General features: G+C 38.2%; 2 protein-coding genes across 3 annotated transcripts in view; both read right to left on the bottom strand.

The window, feature by feature from the left end:
• Positions 1 to 22,144, bottom strand: part of LOC148948018 (uncharacterized) — a 527,253-nt gene that overhangs the window by 408,477 nt on the left and 96,632 nt on the right. The window lies entirely within an intron of this gene.
• The window catches only part of LOC148948019 (uncharacterized), a 437,936-nt gene that overhangs the window by 389,348 nt on the left and 26,444 nt on the right, over positions 1 to 22,144 (bottom strand). The window contains exons 4-5 of the mRNA XM_089095657.1: positions 12,202 to 12,431; positions 8,176 to 8,344 (exon numbers count right to left, since the gene is read on the bottom strand). Coding sequence (XP_088951783.1) covers positions 8,176 to 8,344; positions 12,202 to 12,431 — 399 coding nt within the window. The remainder of the gene's footprint in view (positions 1 to 8,175; positions 8,345 to 12,201; positions 12,432 to 22,144) is intronic.

Below are 22,144 nucleotides of genomic sequence, written 5' to 3'. Positions count from 1 at the left end.
CAAAGTCACCCGATCAAAATTTTTAGATAGCCATTTTGTTTAGCATGGTCGAAAATATGATAAATATGTCTTTTAGGATGACTTAATCCCCCGAAGCCCTCGGGGGGAGGGTTTAAATTTATTAACTTTACCCAATGTTAACATACAGTATTGGTTAGTGGGAAGTATATAGACGTTTTCAGAGGGAATTTTTTTCTGGTAGTGGGGGGGAGTGGCTCGGGGGTTATGTGGGAGGATCTTACAATGAAGGAATTTTTGATGGGAGAACGGACATTGCTATGAAGGGGGCGCCGGATTTCCCAGCATTATTTAAATAAAGATCAGAAATTATATATAAAAAAACAAGTTTTTTAACTGAAAGTAAGGAGAAATATCAAAATTTAAAACGACAGAAAACATTACGTATATGATTGGGTTCATCCCCTAGTCAATACCTCGCTCTTTAAGCCAAAGATTATTTAGTACTTTCATAAGAGCTATTTATTCTAATTAATGGCATTTGTGATTAAGGGGTCATTTTTAAAGAATTGGAACAAAATTCGAACTTTAGCTTAAAGAGCAAGGTATTGACTAGGGGGCGAACCCTCTAATATACGTATCAAAAATATAAGAATATAAAGGTTCATTACGTAAGTTAATTCGTAAGTTACGTATATTTATTACTAATAAAAACGTTCGTAAATAAAATTAAACAAGTTTCGAGAAAGCCAATTAACCAAAGAAAAGTAAAATTAATATTCAATTTTTTTTAATTATTCATGTACGGTGAGCCAAAATGAAAACCTGTATTAATTCAAAAACATTCAAAAATTAAATTAAAAAAAACAAGTTTTTTTAACTGAAAGTAAGGAACGACGTTAAAACTTAAAACGAACAGAAATTATTCCGTATATGAAAGGGGCTGTCCCCTCCTCAACGCATCGCTCTTAACGCTAATGTTTGACTTTCTCATACGTCTATTTTTTTAAACAATGAAAAACTTTAACGTAAAGAGCGAGGCATTGAGGAGGGGACAGCCCCTTTCATATACGGAATCATTTCTGTTCATTTTAAGTTTTAAGGTCGTTCCTTACTTTCAGTTAAAAAAAACTTGATTTTTTTTATTTAATCAATTCCAGGAGCCTCTGAAGGTCCCAAAGAATTCACAATCTTTTTCAAATTACTTACGGAAACCGGTTAAAAAAAAAAAATACTACCATCATTATCAAAATTTGAAGAAATTTGACTTTCGTCCTTTATATTAATATCATTATCAAACGGTGACGAGCTATTTTGACCAAACTCAGTAAATAATTTACAAAAACTATCAGCTATAGATTTATCATTTTCAATTCTTGCCCCATTCAGGTTAACTATCTTCTTAGGGATCTTATTATCTTTATGTTTATTTGTTTATTGACAACAGTTTGGTAACTAACATAAATATGTCGATTTTCATTCAACTGGTTTTTGAACAATCTACTATAAAGCTTATTTCTTAATTTCATCATGTTTTTTAATTCCTTTGTTAACCACGGAGGTTTAAAATTATTTTTCTTTCTCGATTTATTCTCATTTGGTCCTTCAATCTTACAACACTTGTGCATTGCTTCACGAAGCTTATCAGAAAACAAATAATAATCTAATTCATGGTCATTTGACTCACAACATCGCTCCATTCTAGTTGTCCTATATAATCTTCTATTTTATTTAAGTTTGGTTCATAGGAAACAAATATTTTCTATTCAATATGATCCTGATCGGATATCATAAATCACTAAACGACACCACTAAAAATGCAAGGAGACGATCCAAACCTGGCGCAATTAGCACATTTGATGATTTCAGCCGGTCACAAATATCTTCACTAATTATCATGTTATCAATAAGCATGGTCGTGCGGTCTGTGATTCGTGTGGGGAGGTTAATCGACAAGAAAAGGCTAAATGATGGCTTAGTTGTCAAAAATTCTGCATTCGTGTTATTTCCGAGCTCCAACAAGTTATGATTTAAATCTCCTATTAGAATACATGTCTTTTTACGCGACCAAGTATTCTGACTAAGATTCTAAAAATGGTAATACGTTTCCGAGGGGTTATAACTAGGTGTCCTGTAAACAAGGCCGTAACGTATACGGAGGGGTAGGGGGCGACCCTTGAATGTTTTTGGTCACTTGGTAACAGAAATTTCAGGAAAATCGTGGCACTTTGGGCCACTATTTTTCTGACACCGTTAATATCCTTTTTTTCGATTCAATAAAGACCACGAAAATACTGACATTTCATCTACAGAATTTTGAGCTGGGTCGGTAAACGTAGCAGTGTTACCGAATCCTGCCGTGATTTTATAGATGGTGCCACAACTTTCCATTTGGTTAAGTAAACAGCGTTAAAAGAGCGACGTGATATGTACCGAAATCCCAATCTTGGTTGGTAAATGCAGCGGTTTTACCAACTCGTGCAGTGATTTTACGTATTGTATTCGAAATGGAAATTATGCTAATTATTGACAAAAAACAGTCGGTAAAAATAACCAGCCAGTCGGTAAAATCTCTTCCCCCCCCCCCCCCCGAACCTTTTGGCTAGCAACGAAACTGCCAGTAAATAAGAGGGATACAAATTTCGACATCATTTTTTCTTTTTTCATAAACAACAAAAGACTCGCAGATCTTCAAGTCTGACACGTAAAGTATCTTTACGGTCACGGAAATATCATCCTTCACATAAATTCCAAATAAACTTTCCCCATATGCGTTCTATTTTTATAATAAAAAGAACCTCCTAATGAATTCAAACTTAAAGGTGAAATTTAACTCAAGAAACTCTAAGTCAGAGCTGTCACATTGAAACAAAGATTATTTTCATTAACTGTGGTAAGTAGTGTATCAAACCCTATTTCAAGCCCCTGACAATTATATGTGGCTTCGACAAGATCACTCTATGATTTATTCCGCCTCAGACCGCAGGATTAATCTACTTAAAAACAGGAATATTTAGATCTGAACTCACTTTTTCATTCCACCAATCACGTTCACAGAGGACTCGTTCACATATATTAATTAAATTAAAGTAGTTTCCTGCAGGGATAGTCTATGAAACAGAAAAGACATTTTGAAAAAAGGTTCACCTTACTGTCGCCAAAATAGTTTAGTCACTCTCCTGTATGTTAGCCAGAAGCCTGGCTTCTTGAAGACGGCTCAGTGAGACTTTTTCTAACTACTTCATTGCCAGACTTTGCAAAGATACAGCCCAGTACTGACCGAGCATTTCTCATACCCATTACATCCCTAGCAGAATTTAGCACTTTCTGTCTACGACGAGTAAGGCTTTCACCTACAAAACATTGCAATCCTTTCAGCTTGCTCCAATTTTTCAATATTTATGGCGAAATTGTTAGGGTTCAAATCCGACTTCAATAGGGAGAATTTTGGTACTACTGGGTTTTCCCAAAATACTAACATTTATAATGTCAGACTCGGAAACCGATTATAGACCAAGTCTGTTTGTTATTAATTCTAACAAATTATTGGTGGGATGCCTTGTTGTTTCATTCAGACCAGAAAGAGGGTGAATAACTACGCAAGAAGATTACTAGCTTGTTGCATTTCATCGAGGCCATAATGTAGATTTGACATTGCTGCTGCCAAGAAATCAACTTTTGATCCCAGTGCTCCGAATTGGTCCACTAATTTTTCGTGGCTACTTTTAAAGTTCCAACATAAAGGATGAATGAACAGCTTGCATTATTTTCTCAAGGTTATCTTATGAGTTTTACCTTACTGAACTTTTTTACAATATTTTGCTGAACAAGATCACTAATTGAATCCTTAACTTGCCAAACTTCCACTCTTACTTCAGAAATCTAAAGCCGTACTTCCTTTTCAATTCCAAGCAGTTTCCATGTAACAATTTAGATTTTTATAGAGTTTTATAGAGTAACAGTTTAGATAGGTCCTTTCAGTTTAATGCTGAATGACCAATAAGAAATTTTTGATCTGCAATTTATCCCTATCCCTTCCAACTGTTAGTATCGAAACATTGTAACATAGAACAGGAATAGGTCAGCTGGTTTCTCGCATTGTGTCTGTAACCAAACATTCAACCTTTATCATCCAGGTATGATGCCACCAAGATATGCAAGTTGTGGAGGTTATCGGATCTCTACCACAATCTGTACCGCTTTTAAGATGTAAGGAATGAAACTTGGCCAAAAATTTTGAGTGAGCAATAGTTAGGAAATATCAATGTCCTCAGGAAATTTCAAGTTTAATTTTTTCGAGACTAAAAACATAAGGCTTCAAAAGCTAATAAATTTTGGGATTTTGATATCTCGCTCATTCAGAAACAGCTTCTGAAAACTTCAAATCTTTTAAAATTATGACTTCCTTACTTTTAGGGACAGTTGGCGAGGATTTTGAAGGAAGTCACAAGTCAATCTGTTCAACCAGATTATAAACAGGGCAGAAATTTAGAAACAAATATTGAAAAACATAAGCGTCGAACATTAGTAGCTTCTTGTTGAGCTTCGTGAGTGAAAAACCCTTTTTCAAATGTTTCCCAATTCATTTTAATAGCATAATTTTACCAAAACTAATGCCTTTTCTCTGCAGAATTTTCATTAGTTTACAACATTACTATATTTGAGATATAAACCTTGAAGTGTAACAATTACCTGGAGTAATAGGGTTTAGCATGTCAGCTACTTAGAGCATTATTTATAGATGGCATAAAAAGAAAAATTCAAAGCGAAACGTTTCTTTGTACATGAAAATGTTTTTTATTAGAGCTGAAGCCATTAACGAAGCTATTAGAAAAGATTTTAAACTTTAGACATGTTATACTTGTGTGAGAAGGTAAAATACGTCACCAGGTGTCCATATTCCCCACCGCCTCTCATTAAAAGTACATTTAAATTATATATATTTATTTTGGCCATAAAGTAGTTGGTGGAGCAAAGTTCAACACAAGAGAGGTGAGATCCAAGATACGATAAAACTAAATTGAAAATCTAATGATTATACCCCACCTCCTAACAGAATTCATTACGAGTCTACGTTTTCAAGTTCGAACAGGTGTCATTATGTTGTTTGATGTCATACAGTCAAGATACCACTTACATCCATAGTCCCAATAATATTTTACTTATGTATTACTATTTGTTCCAGATAATGATTTATATTACAAATTTTTTTTTGACTCTATTTTTAGTCATTATATAGTCTTAAGGAAACTCAAATTCAAAGCTTCCATCGATCAACTGATTGAACCAATATTGACCGTCAAGGAACTTGTTTGAAGCTTGAGTCAAGCGTTGATGGTGATTGATATAGAGGTCTGAATGACTCAATCAGTTTCTAGACGGTCAATCTTGCTGTAATCAATTGAATGACGGAAGCTTTTGATCAAAATGATTGACCGTCTAGGATGTCCTTTATTCCTTTGATGCCAGACTTTCAACATTTCCCTGTTTTAATAGATTCTTTTTAGCAACATTCAAGAGTACGTAGCATGCCATTCCTAGCGTTGGATTTCCAAGTGTTGAGTTTTTAATTAAAGTTCTTAAGCTATCAAACTTGAGACTTAAAGTATTACTTTGCCAACTGATTGCTCTAAAATGATATTCGATGTATTGGTCTGTTTCATGTAAATTATAATTATTAAATTAATTTAGCAGCATAGATTAATCAGTGTAACTATACTGTGCTTCTTTTTCTAAGATTAAAATTAATTCTAGAGGTCAAAGCCCATGATTTTGAGCAATATGACCGGCACCTTTGACTCAACCTTTTTATAATGGTTCCTACAATAAGTAATAAGTCTAAGAACAGTAAACTACTAAGTATATTATAATACGTAAAAAAATAAATTATAAAGTTGCACTTGAACATTTGTACTTTTCAATATTTACTTAGATAAAGAGAAAATAAAATTTTTAGAATTTTTTTTTTGTTTTTGTTTACTTGATTGTTGACTCAGGATACGATTTTTTGGCTGAGGAGCAGAAGCTGTGCAAGGAGCAAAAGAGCTTGAATGAGCAGTAAATTCGTTTAGCGAGGGATTATCAAAAAAGATAATTTATTGGAAAAAGTAAAGTGTTCAATTTCTTCTAAAATGTAAAAATAGTGAGAAAAAAGGCATAACAAACAATTATACGGAGAGTGAAACGAACTTAATGTTGAGAACCCTTAATTTTTACTTTAACTTTACAATTAAAGGAAGTCATGTCTGTTGCAACAACTTTTTATGTAAAAATACACGCCATTACACAAAAAGACGGCAACAGTATACAGACTACAGAGAATTAAAGATCAAAATTTACTGCTCAGCTCTAATTTCCAATCTAGAAAAGAAAAAGGACATTAATCGATTGGAGATAAAAGACATGTAAAGAAGTAAAAAAAAAAATAAATAAAGAACAGGGCTAAAACTAAAAAAAAAACCTAAAACAGAGTGAACCAAATTAACATTCGATCCGCCGTGAAGGATGGGCGTTAAAATTCCCAAATGGATGCCTGTTTCATTCGAACGTGAAAGATTATTACAAAAAAAAAAGAAGAACAAGCTAGGAGGAACAGAAACGGACATTTAACTGACAAATATTGCAAGGTGTCAGTCGATAAGTTAAAAGAATTTATAAGAGTTTAAAAATAGTATATTTATTTGAAAAGTAATGCTAGCGGCTTCAAAAAGTCGTTTACTTGAATCACAATACAAATATGCATACAAATTGTAAAAAGAGCGTTTTTGCAGTTCTCAGGACTAGATTAAGTTATTCAGTCAAGATTTTTATGACACATTCAATGTGTGAGGTGCGTCTTAATATGTCTCTGCGGCGTGTACCCGATGGTTGCCGGAGAAGCACTGCATTTGGTAGCCAGGGATTGTCCCTACGCAATACGTGATCAAGGTATCTCCACCGGCGAACTTTTATTACATATAGCATATGAGGGTAACCCTTATCACGGATGTCACCCTTTTTATCTCCTTCCTCCTTAATAGAATAAAATTTTATTGTTCTCAATCATCTTTTAATATCCTACTCTATTATTATAACACCGTTTGCTTTTCAAGCTCCTCCCTCCCAAATAACATAGTTGCTCAAGTTTTTTGGGAAAGACGCAATTGGTCATCAGTGCCTACATACAAATTTTACCAATCTTGAAAGGTTTGTATGTTTAAACCATATACACCTAAAAGTATAACATATTTGCAGCACTGATTGAGAAGCACGGTACTGAACAGGCTAAAGGATAAAATGTATTAGTCTATATCTTGTTTCTCCTATATGATCAGCTAAAAACTGCTTCTGTGAGCAGATATTTACTGCTCATATTGCCCTTTGGTAAGAGAGACAATGGATTCTTTATTATATGCTTCTACACCAACCGATCCATCAAGTGATCCAGCCTTTAAACTAGATAGTTGATTAAAAAAAAATATTGACAACAAAAACTGATGATTTGTAAATTTATCTGTCAGTAAAGTAAATCTTGCACAGAAATATGATTTTCTGACAGTGGCTCTCTCTTATTCCGCTTTTATTTTATCTTTTTCTACATATTCCGGTGATGCGAAAATAGGAAACTTAATATTACCTGGAGAAATTGTCATAATAACGAGTTGGGGTTAATGAAAAACAAGTTACAATTATAAAAAAAAAAATCCCTAGCTATGGCATCAAAGGACTCATGGTATTGAATGTAAAGGTAACAATAAATTGGAGGAGATTGTTAGAAACATACTCAGGAGGCGCATAGCTCTTTATTAAGGCAACACGATAAGGTTGTCTTTAACTTAATTGGCTAAAAAAATGTCCTGGAAAAAAGAGCAATTTTGCAGCCTTCAGCAGAACTCTTCTTCCGTTTCACGACCCCCTTCCAGAATTTCCAGAATAAACATACCATAAAAAAGATACCAAAGTAGTTGTCTTGTGCCGCAGTATCTTAAATTACCCAAGCAGAAAGCCTATTATGAAAGCCTATTACCCAATATCATCCTATTTGATAATTTATTCCCTTTTCTCAATTCATGGGATCTATCAAGGTTAATCCTCAAAATTACCGATTTCGATTTAAATTAAGCGAATAATTAAGTTGCTCGCTTATCTTCAAAGAAGGATGCATAATAATTACATAATAACTGAAAATTCGTTAAGACATAAAAACTGTCAAGCTTAAGAAATGAGTTCTTTACTTACCCGTCGACGAGACCTTTTGTAGTTAATAGATAGTTCGCTTCTTCCTTAGACATCCCACTGTGAAACCAGGGCTGTTTCATGTGAATAGCTGCTTCAAGACCAGTAGTGGCTTGTTCAATAGCGATGACTTTTGGAGATCGAGGAGTAGAGGAAGTGGGTGCACTCTGACCTAAAATTGTAACGTACGTTTTAAATTAAAACAGTATTTAGCGAACATAAAAACGGCACGACCTAATTCCAATTTAAATTAGTTGTTATTATTTTTAGATGGAGGAGATTGAGGAGAGGTACATAGCTCTAAACACTTTCCTCGTATCAAATTTGAACAGTAGATCTAATTCTCAAGGTTTCAATTTTATAACACGAAGAGTGTCAAAGGTCGCCAAAGGACAATATCCTTCAGCATGGGAAGGGCTGAAGCTAGATACTTGAAGACACCTTCCCATTGATCATCCTTCAAAAAGGATCATCAAAAGGATCGCATAAAAATGAACCAGGAGCAGGTCTTAAATGGGATTTTTGCTTTTTTGGCAACTACCCTAACAGCAGGGGCGTAATTTGCTCGGGGAAAGGGGGGCTGGGCAACTGCCCCAATACGCCAGTTTACACCCTAGTACTTATTTAATAGCCGATGAACACGCGAGAAGAACCGCATATAAAATGTCAATGATCCTAATGAAAAACAAGTTTCCTCAGCATAGTGAGGTATTGCTCACTCTGTGAAAGATATTTAAACTTTGGTTTTCTGGGGCTAAAGGGGCAAAAAAAGGTACCTATGTTAGGTTAGGTTACGTATTTAATATGTGCTAAGAGACAGGGGTCCTTGTTTTGACTCCCCCCGCCTTTAAAAAAAAAATATCGTACCTATCCGTAAAAACATGGCAAATGCACCGAGTGCCAACTGCAGCTTTGTCCCTGAAACCGGTTTAAAGTACGAAGTTCCAGTATAACAAGGTTCCAGAAACAAAGCTCTCTCGGAGCCCTATAGCCCATTTGGCATTCAAAACAAGTAACTTTTGAAGTATTCAATTACTGTACCTGAAGTTGAGGAAAGTTTGTAATAATTCTAGATTTCCTAAGGGACCATGAAGCATTCTTAAATGAAAGTATATATCAGGTTGCGAAACAGGTTTTTTAGATTCATGTTTTAGCTAAACAGGAAAAAAAAAGGAAACTTGGTACAAACTTGCAAGAAAAACAATGTAGCTAAGCAATTCGATGCTTAAAGTAATATCACAGACATGATGAGGATGACGTCATATTTAATTGTATATGCCACAAATAAAAAGATCCCTACAGCAAAGTTTCAAGGAGTTTTCAAAATTTTCAATGAAGAAACGTATTATAGCGAGCGAAAGTACGTTTCAGTCGAAATATCAGAAATCTTACATATTATAGTACAACCTGAATCTAGTTTGCCATGGTGTTCCTCAAATACTTCTTAGGATCAGGACAGGGTGTTTACTATTCTCCTCATCGTAGAGGTTTAAAAACAAAATTCTGGTTCCATAGATAAACGCCATAAATGCCTATAGGTGATCTTTCCATAAAAAATTTCTGAGGAGCCCCCTTCCCCCACATACCAACTTTTCCCCCTGGCCAAATGTCATAGAAAAAAAAAATTCCTCGTTGGGGGGAAATTAGAACTAAATCTAAAGAGGATATGTGCACGCATATTGTCAAAAGAGCGTATCTAAGAATCGATTTGGGTATTAAGTTGGAACTTTCAGAGAATACTAAAAGGGAGAAGATCATCTGACCAAAAGGCAATATGTGCACGCTACTACTAATTCTACTATCACTGCTGCATTTACTACTGCAAATACAAATTCACCTACTACTGCTATTTCAACTACTTGTACCTATTCTTAGCTCACAACCTAGTCCTGTGAACTAGGTTGAGTCTAAATAGTCTGGATGGCTCTCTTGGTTCAGGAGGCGTGGTCCTCCCATCAGGTTAGTCTAGTCTTCCGTCCCTAGTTAAACATAGGAGAAATCCTACTGCGGTTTCCTCATCGTGGTAGTCAGGTGGAAACGGCCGGAATTACCTATCCCAATTCTTGCTAGGCCAAACCGCAGAGGGTGCCATCAGGGAGTGGAAACCTGCATGGTTAAATATATTTCCACAAAACGTCCAAATGCAAGTCAATATAAAGAGTCCAACCCATACTACGGCATCCCCGGCAAGCGATGCGTTGAAAGTTTCATCAACGCCTTCTCCGAAAAATTGGCAAGCTGAGGTACTACTTCGGAAACATAGACAACCCCTCAGTCTAGGGTGCTGGAACGTCTGCTCGATGAAATGCCGAACGACCCAGTCGTTTATCGCTGGGGAATTGTAGCGTTACAACATAGACATAATGTGCGTTTCTGAAACTCGAATCAACGGCATTGTGAAAGGCTCAGAGATTGGAACTCCTGAGGACGATGCTTCTTTCTCCTTTTTCAACTCCTGGTCCCTTGATGGATCTACTCATGGTGGAGTGGACATCATTTTAAGCCCCCTATCAGCAAAGTCACTTTTAGAGTGGGAACCTTTCTCACATAGAGTAGCAAGAGCGCGATTCAAAGGCCACCTATTTAACATATTAGTTATTGTAGTTTATGCACCAACCAGAGACACACCAGAGGGCAAAGCAATATATTAGGAAAATATTTGTGTGGAAAGTTGAAATTAACAGTGCTTGTTGTGGGGGATGTTGAACTAACCAAAAGAAAACATTTGCATCCTAATGCTACTGCTTCTACTCATACTACTACTATTATTATTGCTTCTACTGCTCCAATTGTCACCAAAGCTAGGCTAGGGCTACTACTGTCAGTTCTACGGCTAATCAATACTACTAAAACTAAGGGTATTAAGGCAAAATTTGGGAAATATTGAAACTGTATGGAACTAAATTGAAACACACACAATTATATAAAATAATTTCTGTTCGAATGAGCCCCTTCCCGATCTTCTAGGACGATTGGTTTGATATTATCATCACTGGGAAACAAAGACAAACAAACCATTAAACATGCATCGGTGGTCTTTCTTCCAGGAAAAAAAAAATGGCAGATAGGAGCTCAAGAACTCCACAGCAGGGCTCTTACTTTACGCTGAATCTAATGGTGTGATATTCATTAGGACTACTGTTATTTTCGCGGGTATTTTCCTATTTTAGAAAATCAGGGAAATATTTTGAGGCTCATAAGGTTTGATACGTAAAATTAAACTCAATAAACTTGATATATTCTGAATCAGTCTAAAAATCCGATTTTTGATGTATTAATTGTTATCAAAGTTCCTTTTTTGAGAATTTTGGTTATTATTGGCTTGATTCGCTCTCTATTTGCAGTTCGTTACCAAGAACTGTTTGATTCCACATGCTGTATTCTACATGTATTTTGGAATATATATAGATTATTCCAGGATTCCTTTTTTCTTTATTCCCTTTATTCGTCATAATTCCCCTTTGGCTGCTAAACTTTTTGGAGATAATTTTTCTAGGGGGAATGATCGGAAAGAGGGGGATTTTTCAGGGAGAAGAATTTTTGCGGGGGGATTTTTCAGGGGGGTCTCCTGCACGAGGGATTTTCAGGGGGAATACGCCAGACTCCAAATGCCCCCTGTTTGGGTGCGTACCAAGCATGAAAACAAACGTAAAGCATTGGGGACTGGTCATCATTAAGAAGTTCACCGAACAAATATTTTGCTGGAGACCAAGACTCTATCAGCAAAACTACTTGCTTAGATACAGGGGGGTATACCGACTGAAGAACGATGAATGTTTTCTAGATTAAGTTTCTTAGTGTCTCTTACGAAAAAAAAAAAAAAACTCGCTACATTGATCAAAGGTTCAACTGCAGATTTAAATAGATTTACTTAGCTTCTCAACAAGTTTGGACAACTTTGAATAAACCCTTGGCATGTAGCCAGTTTAGATCATACTCTGGGCACCAAAATTGATATCATCACATCCTAATTCATCATACTCTGTGCAAAGCAAAAATTGGAAAAGAATTGAGGAGCAAAAAGATTACTTTTTGAAGTTTCTTCTGATGAAGTCTGAACTGAAGATGAAGTCTGAACTGATAAAGATGAACTGCCAGGAAAAATCCTTTCTAGGTCTAGCTTAAGTTTTCTTTTCTTCAGTTTTTCCGCAACATTGGATGGTCTCAATTCACTATATTTATCAGAGCCGAAAGAGCGACGACTTTTGTAAGATGATGTGGAAACACCCTTGCTTGATTCACTGATTTCAGCATAATAACTAAAAATAAAATAACATCAGAAAAATTGAAGAAGGAACTGTTGACATAAATTCAACCTTTACATAGGAGGAGGGATATGGAGATTTTCTCAGGTGATCAAAATAAGAAAATAGCCCACTATTAATGAATTTCCAGGAAAAGTCTTTCAGACCAATCTAGGGAGACCAATGCTCAGAGAAGGCTCAGAGATTAGAACTCCTGAGGACGACGCTTCTTTCTCCTTTTTCAACTCCTGGTCCCTTGATGGATCTGCTCATGGTGGAGTGGGCATCATTTTAAGCCCCCTATCAGCGAAGTCACTTTTAGAGTGGGAACCTATCTCACATAGAGTAGCAAGAGCGCGATTCAAAGGCCACCTATTTAACATATCAGTTATTGTAGTTGATGCTCCAACCAGAGACGTACCAGAGGGCGAAACAGATCTTTTTTACCAAGTTCTAACTTGTACACTTAAGAAAGTCCCAAAAACGAAACCTCATCTTTATTGGAGGCGACTTTAACGCCAGAATTGGGGGAAAAGTATCAAATGCTGAGTCTGCCATTGACCACTTCGGTCTTGGAGCTAGATGTAGCAGGGGATCAAAACTTATTCACTTTGCCATGACGAATATTTAGTCATTACCAATACCTTATTCAAACACAAGCCAAGCCACAGAACCACAGGGCATTCAAGAGATGGTAGAGCAAAGAGCCAGATTGATTACATCCTCATGTCCCGCCGTTGTAAATCAATGGCTACAAATAGTAGATCGTACATTGGAGCAGATACTGGCTCGAAACACGGGTCGGATCATATTCTAGTCAAGTTAGATCTAAAGTTACGACTTACAGCACATCCCAAGAGGAAACCTCCACAAAGATTTGATACCAATCGCTTCGATGATCCTAATATACGACGGGCATTCTGCTTAGAGTTGTCGAACCGGTTTGAAGCTCTCCAAGTGCAAGCAAACGACGAGCAAACTCAAAGTTTGGATGAAGAGTGGTTGACCATACGCAATACAAGCCACGAGGCTGCAGAAGCTACGATAGGATACCGCAAAAGACTATCCAAAAAGTGGATGTCATCACGCACATTCAGTTGGCTGAGCACAAGCAACAGATATCGGACAGAAAATCGGAGTTGTTCAAACGCTTGAGAAGAGAATGCCACCAATCAGCTAAGAATGATAAGAACCAGTACTGGGAGAAAAGCGATAAAGACATGGAAGCCGCTGCCTCTAGATCAGACACCAGGAAGATGTATCAGCTCCTAAAATCAATCAGGAATAAATCACATATGCCTACTAGTACATTCGTCGAAGATGAAAACGGCAAGTTGCTCTCGAATAATACCGAAGTAATAAATCGCTGGAAGGAGCACTTTGACAAACTACTTAACCAGCACCAACTCTCCACAGCAATAGATGATAATCAGCGCTGGTATTATCCAATTCCTAGCCCTTATGACCTGGAGGAACCAAACTCTCCCAGCAGTATTTACAATCACGTGAATGTAGCTCCCCCCACGTTAAATGAAGTCGAACAAGCAATCAATTGCCTTAAAAGCAATAAAGCCCCTTGTCCCGATGCCATTCTGGCTGAACTTTACAAGTATGGAGGGACAGATTCATAAACTAACTTGTATATGGGAAGAAGAGATGGTTCCTCAGAATTGGAGAGACTCTATTATCTTTCCTGTCTTCAAAAAAGGGCTAAAGACAAAATGCAGCAATTGTCGCGGGATTTCTCTCATATGCATTGCTGCAAAAATATCTGCCATAGTGCTACATAATCGTTTTCGTATCCAGCGCAATTCAAAGACAAGGCCCAATCAAGCGGCATTCCGCCCAGGTATGGGAACAATTGACCAACTATTCTTTTTAAGACAAACCCTTGAACACCAGAAACCAACAGTGTCTCTATTCATAGATTTTATTACAGCTTTTGGTTCTGTTCTAAGGGATGGAATCTGGAAGGTCATGACAGAAAATGGAGTACCAGGCAAAATAGTCGGACTTATCCAAGCATACTACCAGCATACGCGAGCCCAAATTCAGATCGGTGGAGAACTCTCCTCGATGTTCCAAATTGATTTTGGTGTCCGACAGGGATGTATATTGTCTCTTGTCTTATTTAATTTCATGATCGAATAGATTATGACCAGAGCAATGACGAATTTTTCAGGCGTTGAAGTAAGTCCCGATTTTGTGATAACCGATCTGGACTACGCCGAAGATATTTGCTTGTTAGCTGAATCTCGTTCAGAGACCCAATCTATGCTATCGAAGGTAGGTGAAGAATCCTCTCTAGTCAGCCTGAAAATAAGCTCCCCGATGACAAAAGTCATGGCGTCCGGTATATCATCTCAAGATCCTCCCAATTTTACTAGAACAGTCGCCCAAAGACAAGAGACATGAATTTCAGTGCCTAGGCTCTCTGGTAGACCCAATAGGAGGATGCACATCAGAAATAAAGTCAAGAATTGCTTCAGCAGCTGGAGTCTTCACCCAGCTCAATCACTCTCTATGGAACCAGAAAAATGTTCGTCTGAAGACAAGAATAAGGATTTACTAGGCTCTTGCTCGGTCTGTCTTACTTTACGGCTTAGAGACATGGACTATGAAAGTATCCGAGATTCAAGCCCTCAACGTTTTTGACCATTCATGTTTAAGGAGAATCATTGGCACTAAACTCGATGACCGTGTCAGCAATGTCGAACTCCGCAAAATCTGCTATATCAGCGTTCAAATTTGGCCACTATAATTAAACAAAGAAGACTCCTAAGGTTCGGCCATAGACTTCGCCGCCCACACCACACCTTCACACGTCCACACGCCCACACGTCAATAAAGCCCTCAGATCTACATCTCTCGGGATAGAAAAAGCGACATGGGGAACAAAAGAAAACGTGGCTCGCCTGTATCAAGGCTGACCGAGACCCAATCGATGGCTTCAAGAAGTATGGACGAAGATAGGAAAAGTCCTGGCTCAATTTGATTGAGCCACTTGCAAACGACCTAAACTCCTGGCTTACTACAATGACGAAGCTACTGGACGCCAGGGAGAGCGGAGATGCTTGAATTCTGCTACAAGCACAAGTAAGTAAGTACTTGTAAAGACAATATTACTTGTAAAGACACTGCTATTACTATTAATACTACTACTAGTAATGCCAATACTGCTGCTGTGACTTCTGTTAAAGCTATGCCTAAGGCTATAAAAGTAAAATTTTCAGAGAATTTTGGGGAAGGGATGGTGAACTAACTAACAACATGCCGTCTGTATGCAGGTTGTCGAAAGGGTGTAACAGCAATATATTAGTAAAATATGTGTGTGGAAAGTTGAAATTAACAGGGCTTGTTGTGGGGGATGTTGAACTAACCAGAAGAAAACATTTGCATCCTAATGCTAATGCTTCTACTCAGACTACTACTATTATTACTGCTTCTACTGCTACTATTATCACTACAGCTAAGGCTACACTATTAGTTCTCCAGCTAATAACTGCTACTACAACAAAGGGAATTAAGGCAAAAATTTGGGAAATATTGAAACTGTATGGAACTAAATTGAAACACACTATGCCTCCAGACCCAAGTTCCCCCTCCCACAGACCTCAGTCCCCCCCCCCCAGCTGAAATTTTGTTTCTAAGAAAATCTTGTCAAAATTAATATAAACCTTGATAATTCAAGTATCCAGAGAAACAGGTCGGTTTTCTTTAGTGTATTTTTGTCTCTATGGTAATATATGACTCATTTTTCAGTTTTCACAGTCATTATAACTTGATTTGGGAAAATTGGCCCCAACTTTGCCCCCCCAGGATGTTGATGAAATTACACCACTGTTCCCTCATTTGGGCTTTACTGGAAACAAGACATATTATAATTTTTTATATATATTTATAACATTGAAAAATAAGAAATTACAGTTCAGTAAAATCTTTAACTGTAGTGATTTCCAGGAATCAACATCATTTTATATTAAACGTTCAGTATATTCTTATTAGTTCTTTACAGTCATCATTACTATTATAGTGATTTTTTTGTTTTTCGTCTATGTTTTTAAAAATTAAAGTACTTTTCTAGGCTCTTTACTTTTCTTTAAAAAAAACTCTTTTTCAGATTTTTTTTTTTATATTAATCTTGAAAATGGACATTCTGCTATGAAATTTTTCTTTTTAGCCAACTTCAAATACGTAGTATCTTTGGTCCATTGAAATCCCAAGAGATATTTTAGTTTGGTCAACTTCTTTAGATGAAGATCTCAGTGAATAATCCATTCCTCTAGTCATTGGTGCTAACCTCATTTTGTAGCACGTAAGCTTGGTGAACAGCTGTCAGGTTTTTCTTTTAAGGTACCAATGCAAGTGATATATAGTTCTAACTAAGGCGTTGTCTTGCTGACATTTGGTGTAAGAAACACTTTCAATTTTAGGAATTCAATGACAACTGTGCTTATATGCTCTAACATGCTAACACGATCCATTTCTAGATTAGGTTAGGGCCACATTTGACCTTGATTAGAGGAAACCGCTTCTAATACTTGCTTCTTTCCGATCAAAGCAGTACCAGAGTACTTTCCCTTCTTTTTCGTTTTCTTTGTCAAGCCTTCCAGTTTCATATTTTTACTTTTTTCCTAACGAAGACCTGTCAACAACAAACCTCATTGAAAGAAAAGTACAGGGTTCGGACAGGTCGGTTCGTTTCAAATTATAGGCTCTGTCCTATTTTCAGCGTTCGGACAGGTCGGTTCGTTTCAAATTATAGGCTCTGTCGTATATTTATAGGATTTCCGGGCCAAAATATAGGCCAAATATAGGATTCGGAAGTCCTTGGAATCAGATCTGTGGTAGATGGCGTGGGATGCCTGGTCACATAATTTCGTCATTTCCCAAGTTTTTGCATTCATTTAATTTTTTTTTTAATTTCAAATACAAACTGTACAAATAGTAGAAAACAGTAAAAAATCAGATACACATAGTGTGCCAACGATTGACTGATACAGGTAAAATATTTGTAATCACTCTTGCTGCTACTTGGGCATCAATTTCGATGTGAGGTCAGTTTTTCTCTTTGCAACAGGCTGCTTCATTCTCGCAGATTCCACCATCTGCTCTCCATCACTTGTCCTGGGCTTCACAGCTCCTTCGAGCGGAGAAACAGCTAGGGCAATGTTTATGGAACTCTTGAACTTGGCAGCCTTCTTCATTCTGTCGGTCGCTTCCTGAAGTAGAGTATCTGCTACTGTTCTCTTTTCTTGCTACTGTTTTTTTCCTTTTTCTTTCCAGGTCTTCTATTTCTTTCTTTTTGTCGTGGACCTCCTGCAACTTCCGCTTGCTGTCCTCTTCGAAAGCTGCTTTCTCCTTCTCAGATAGCTCTTCTTTTTTCTTTTCATCCAGATATTGTTGATACCGAGACCGTGCGGAACGTGCAAGATTCAACAGCTCTTTTGTAATAGCAGACCGTTCTGGTTTTCCTCCATAAAGACTCAATGTGGCATATACCATGAGTCTCGCATCCAGAACGCGTTCAGACATCAAGGCCCGGTCTTCACCAAGAATCCTACGAAAACGCGAGAACCCACGCTCAGCATCTGCGCTGCCATGCGACGTCTACCGCTACCGCTTTGATAAGCTTGGTAAGTTCCGGGAACTTGCTGTCCCCACACTCATTCATCAGTCCAAAATAATGGCTCCAAAAATGATCGATCCGAGTAGTGTCCTCACGGGGTTCAGTTTCCGCTTGCAAAAGCAGCCACTCAGCCTGGGCGACAACTGAGCTTACTCCAATCACAATCTCGCGTGCCACAACCGCTATGTCTGTAATGCTTCTTGAATCCTTCATGTTGATCGGACTCAAACAGCGTAAAGCCTTTAGAAAAACATCTTTTTCCAGAGGACTTTTGTTCAAAATATGGCGAATACCTGCAATAAAATGTTTTCGCACATTGACATAGAAAATGGCCTTGTCTTTCAGTGTTGCTTTCTCACCGAAAGCTCGTTCCACATTTTCTGAAACTATGGGCATTTCTGCAAATTTTTCAGCAAGGTTCAACATTTCTGGTGAGAAATTTTCTGTCTTGGTCACGAAATCTGGAGTAAAGACCCGTCCGCAAAGCGTCACAACTAGTCTTTTGATCTCTGACTGCAGAACATGAATGAGAGGCTCTTCTTTCTGGAACAGTTGGGTGAAACGCATGAACAGTTCTGCTGAGGCTAGAACAGACTCGAGTTGAGCCTTCATCGTCGCACTTTTGATATAAGCCACAATCCTCAGAAATTTGGGAGTGGACAGAAGATTCTTCAATTTTTTCTCTCTCGGCACGAAGTTCAGGAATTACTCTAAGATTGCCGGCCACTGCTGCACGATTCTAGCCAGGGCACGTCCGATCGTCAGTCAGCAGCTTGCGACATGCTTCATGAAAGCATTCTCTGGCACTCCCACTTTCCTCTGGCACTTTCAATAGTCTTCACAACGTGCAGGCCAGCCGTCAAAAAATGAATGCACAAGAATAACAAAGCCTGAACTTTCTTCTCCGAACACCTGGAGACCTTTCAAGAAAGCGTTATGAATTATATGGATGTTGCAAGTACCAATGTTCAACATTACCTTTCCCGTCACTTTCTTTTTTCGGCATTAGACTTGTTCCAAACGCTTTTGTTGACGTTTGGTCCGTCACTTCCAAGCGTAATCAGTTTTTCAAGTGGCAGCTGATTCTGCTAAATGGCTGACATAATCTTCCTATACAGGTCATCACTTGTTGTCGGTGATCAGATACGCGAGTTTCTTCGCACATAGGAACATTCCGTCGGGGATCTTACCGGGAAAAATCGCATGGAAGGTTGCGACAACATGGTCTGAAGAGTCAGCAGACATGGAACTCTGTAACGTCTGAAGTGCCGATATTAACTAAGCTTTATAAGCGGCATCACGCTCACAAAACATGTTTGTACCAACTAATGGTTCATCCTTGATTGTTTCATCAGCTCGAGATTGTCCGGTCAGGTGCAGCTGTAGTGGATGTAGTTGAGCAGTAACTGCGGCTTTGTGTTCTGCAGATCGGACATTTTGGTTTAGCTGAGCAACCCCAGCTGTGCAACCCAGATTTTTCAAGCAGAGTTTGCAAAAGAACGAGCACTGGTCGTTCCCAGTCTTACACTATTCGCCAATCTTTCTACCGCTGCAATCTGTCTTAGCAAGCCATAAACTATTGAACTTGGTAGGCTCCATACTTAATTACCAAGCATCACCTGCAAAATAGCATCCCGCGATTAAAAGGCCATAAAAAGAAAAAATGTGGATATATCTGAAACTGGGACGTATTTGCATCAGCCTTTTATAGCGTTCAGCCAGGAAACGCATAAGTCGCAAGAACTCACAGTCTCATTAAGCAGAGACTGCTAACCTTTATACTGATCTTCGCTCATTTCGGACAGGCCCAACATGACAAAAAACTAAACATAGGCTACTAAGTCAACACAACAGCATAGCCCAGGCAGAAGCAGCTTACTAATCCCAACAGAAAGCATTAGTTAAGTTCAAACAGCTCAACAGTTCTAATTAGTTATCGATCTACACCGAAGGACAGCAGTCTACAAGCAGAGTCAAAAGCAAAGAAAAGCACATCTTGGCTTACTTAACGAGCAGTGAAAATTGCAAATCAAGAGCAATGTCCTTGGTGCTCTTCAGCCGAAAATATAGGAATAATAGGATTTTAGCTAAAATATAGGCATTTTATAAGAGCACATTAAAATATAGGAACTTATTGGAATTTATAGGCGAGTCCGAACCCTGTATTTTTATAGGATTTTCCGGGCCCAAATATAGGCCAAATATAGGATTCGGAAGTCATCGGGATCAGATCTGTGGTAGATGGCGTAGGATGCCTGATCACATAAATTCGTCATTTCCCGAGTTTTTGCATTTTTTTTTTTCACATAAAAAAGATGCAAATAGTAAAAATCATATATCAATATTTTTCAAAAGATCGAATGATACAGGTCAAATATTTGGAATCAATCTTGATGCTTCTTGGGCATCAATTTCGATATGAGGTCAGTTTTTCTCTTTGCAAGAGACTGCTCCATTCTCGCAGATTCCACCATCTGCTCTCTTTCACTTGTTCTGGACTTCACAGCTCCTTTGAGCAAAGACACAGCTAGGGCTGTTTCTTCGAGCAATGTCTATGGAACTCTTGGACTCGGCAGCCTTCTTCATTCTGTCGGTCGCTTCCTGAAGTAGAGTATCTACTACTGTTCTCTTTTCTTGCTCTGATGCTCTAAGTTTTTTCCTTTTGCTTTCCAGGTCTTCTATTTCTTTCTTTTTGTCATGGACCTCCTGCAACTTCCAGTTGCTGTCCTTTTCAAAAGCTGTTTTCTTCTTCTCGGATAGCTCTTCTTTTTTCTCTTCATCCAGATATTGTTGATACCGAGACTGTGCGGAACGTGCAAGATTCAACAGCTCTTTTGTAATAACAAACCGTTCTAGTTTTCCTCGATAAAGCCTCAACGTGTCATATACCATGAGTGTCGCATCCAGAACGCGTTCAGACATCAAGACCTGGTCTTCACCGAGAATCCTACCAGAACGCGAGAACCCACGCTCAGCATCTGCGCTGCCATGCGACGTCAGCACCACTTTGATAAGCTTGGTAAGTTCCGGGTACCTGCTGTCCCCGCGCTCATTCACAAGTCCAAAATAATGGCTCCAAAAATGATCAATCCGAGTAATGTCCTCGCGGGGTCCAGTTTCCGTTCGCAAAAGCAGCCACTCAGCCTGGGCGACATCTGGGCTTACTCCAATTGCTATTTCGTATGCCACAACCGCTATGTCTGCAATACTTCTTGAATCCTTCATCTTGATCGGACTCAAACAGCGTAAAGCCTCTAGAAAACCATCCTTTTCCAGAGGACATTTGTTCAATATATGCCGACAATAAAATGTTGTCGCACATTGACATAGAAAATGGCCTTGTCTTTCAGTGTTGCTTTCTCACCGAAAGCTCGTTCCACATTTTCTGAAACTATGGGCCTTTCTGCAAAATTTTCAGCAAGGTTCAATATTATGTGGTGAGAAATTTTCAGTCTTGGTCACGAAATCTTGAGTAAAGACCCGTCCGCAAAGCGTCAAAACTAGTCTTTTGATCTCTGAGTGCAGAACATGAATGAGAGGCTCTTCTTTCTGGAACAGTTGGTTGAAACTCATGAACAGCTCTGCTGAGGCTAGAACAAACTCGAGTTGGGCCTTCATCATCGTACTTTTGATATAAGCCACATTGTTCAGAAATTTGGGAAATTAATGCATGCGTCATGCGTCAAGAAATTAATGCACAGGAATAACAAAGTCGGAACTTTCTTCTCCGAACACCTGAAGACCTTTCAGAAAGCGTTATGAATTATATGGATGTTGCAAGGACCAATTTTCAACATTCCCTTTCCCGTCACTTTCTTTTTTTCGGCATTGAACTTGTTCCAAACGCTTTTGTTGACGTTTGGCCCGTCACTTCCAAGCGTGATCAGTTTTTTAAGTGGCACCTGATTCTGCTCAATGGCTGACATAATCTTCCTATACAGGTCATCACTTGTGGCGTGGCCCATAAAACTTGTGCATGAATTTCTGCTCTGCATTTCGTTTCCGTATGAGGACCAATATCGAACACGTATCTGTAACTCTTTCATACCAGTGTTGTTGGTTGCCTTGTCAAATTGTAGTACAAAATATGACTGAATGC

This window comes from Artemia sp. Qi Xiang Cuo, chromosome 10 (genome assembly GCF_049724085.1).
Source record: "Artemia sp. Qi Xiang Cuo chromosome 10, ASM4972408v1, whole genome shotgun sequence".
NCBI classification, from domain to species: domain Eukaryota; kingdom Metazoa; phylum Arthropoda; class Branchiopoda; order Anostraca; family Artemiidae; genus Artemia; species Artemia sp. Qi Xiang Cuo.
The sequence above is the reverse complement of the archived record's forward strand: the minus strand, read 5'-3'. Positions and strand labels throughout refer to the sequence as shown.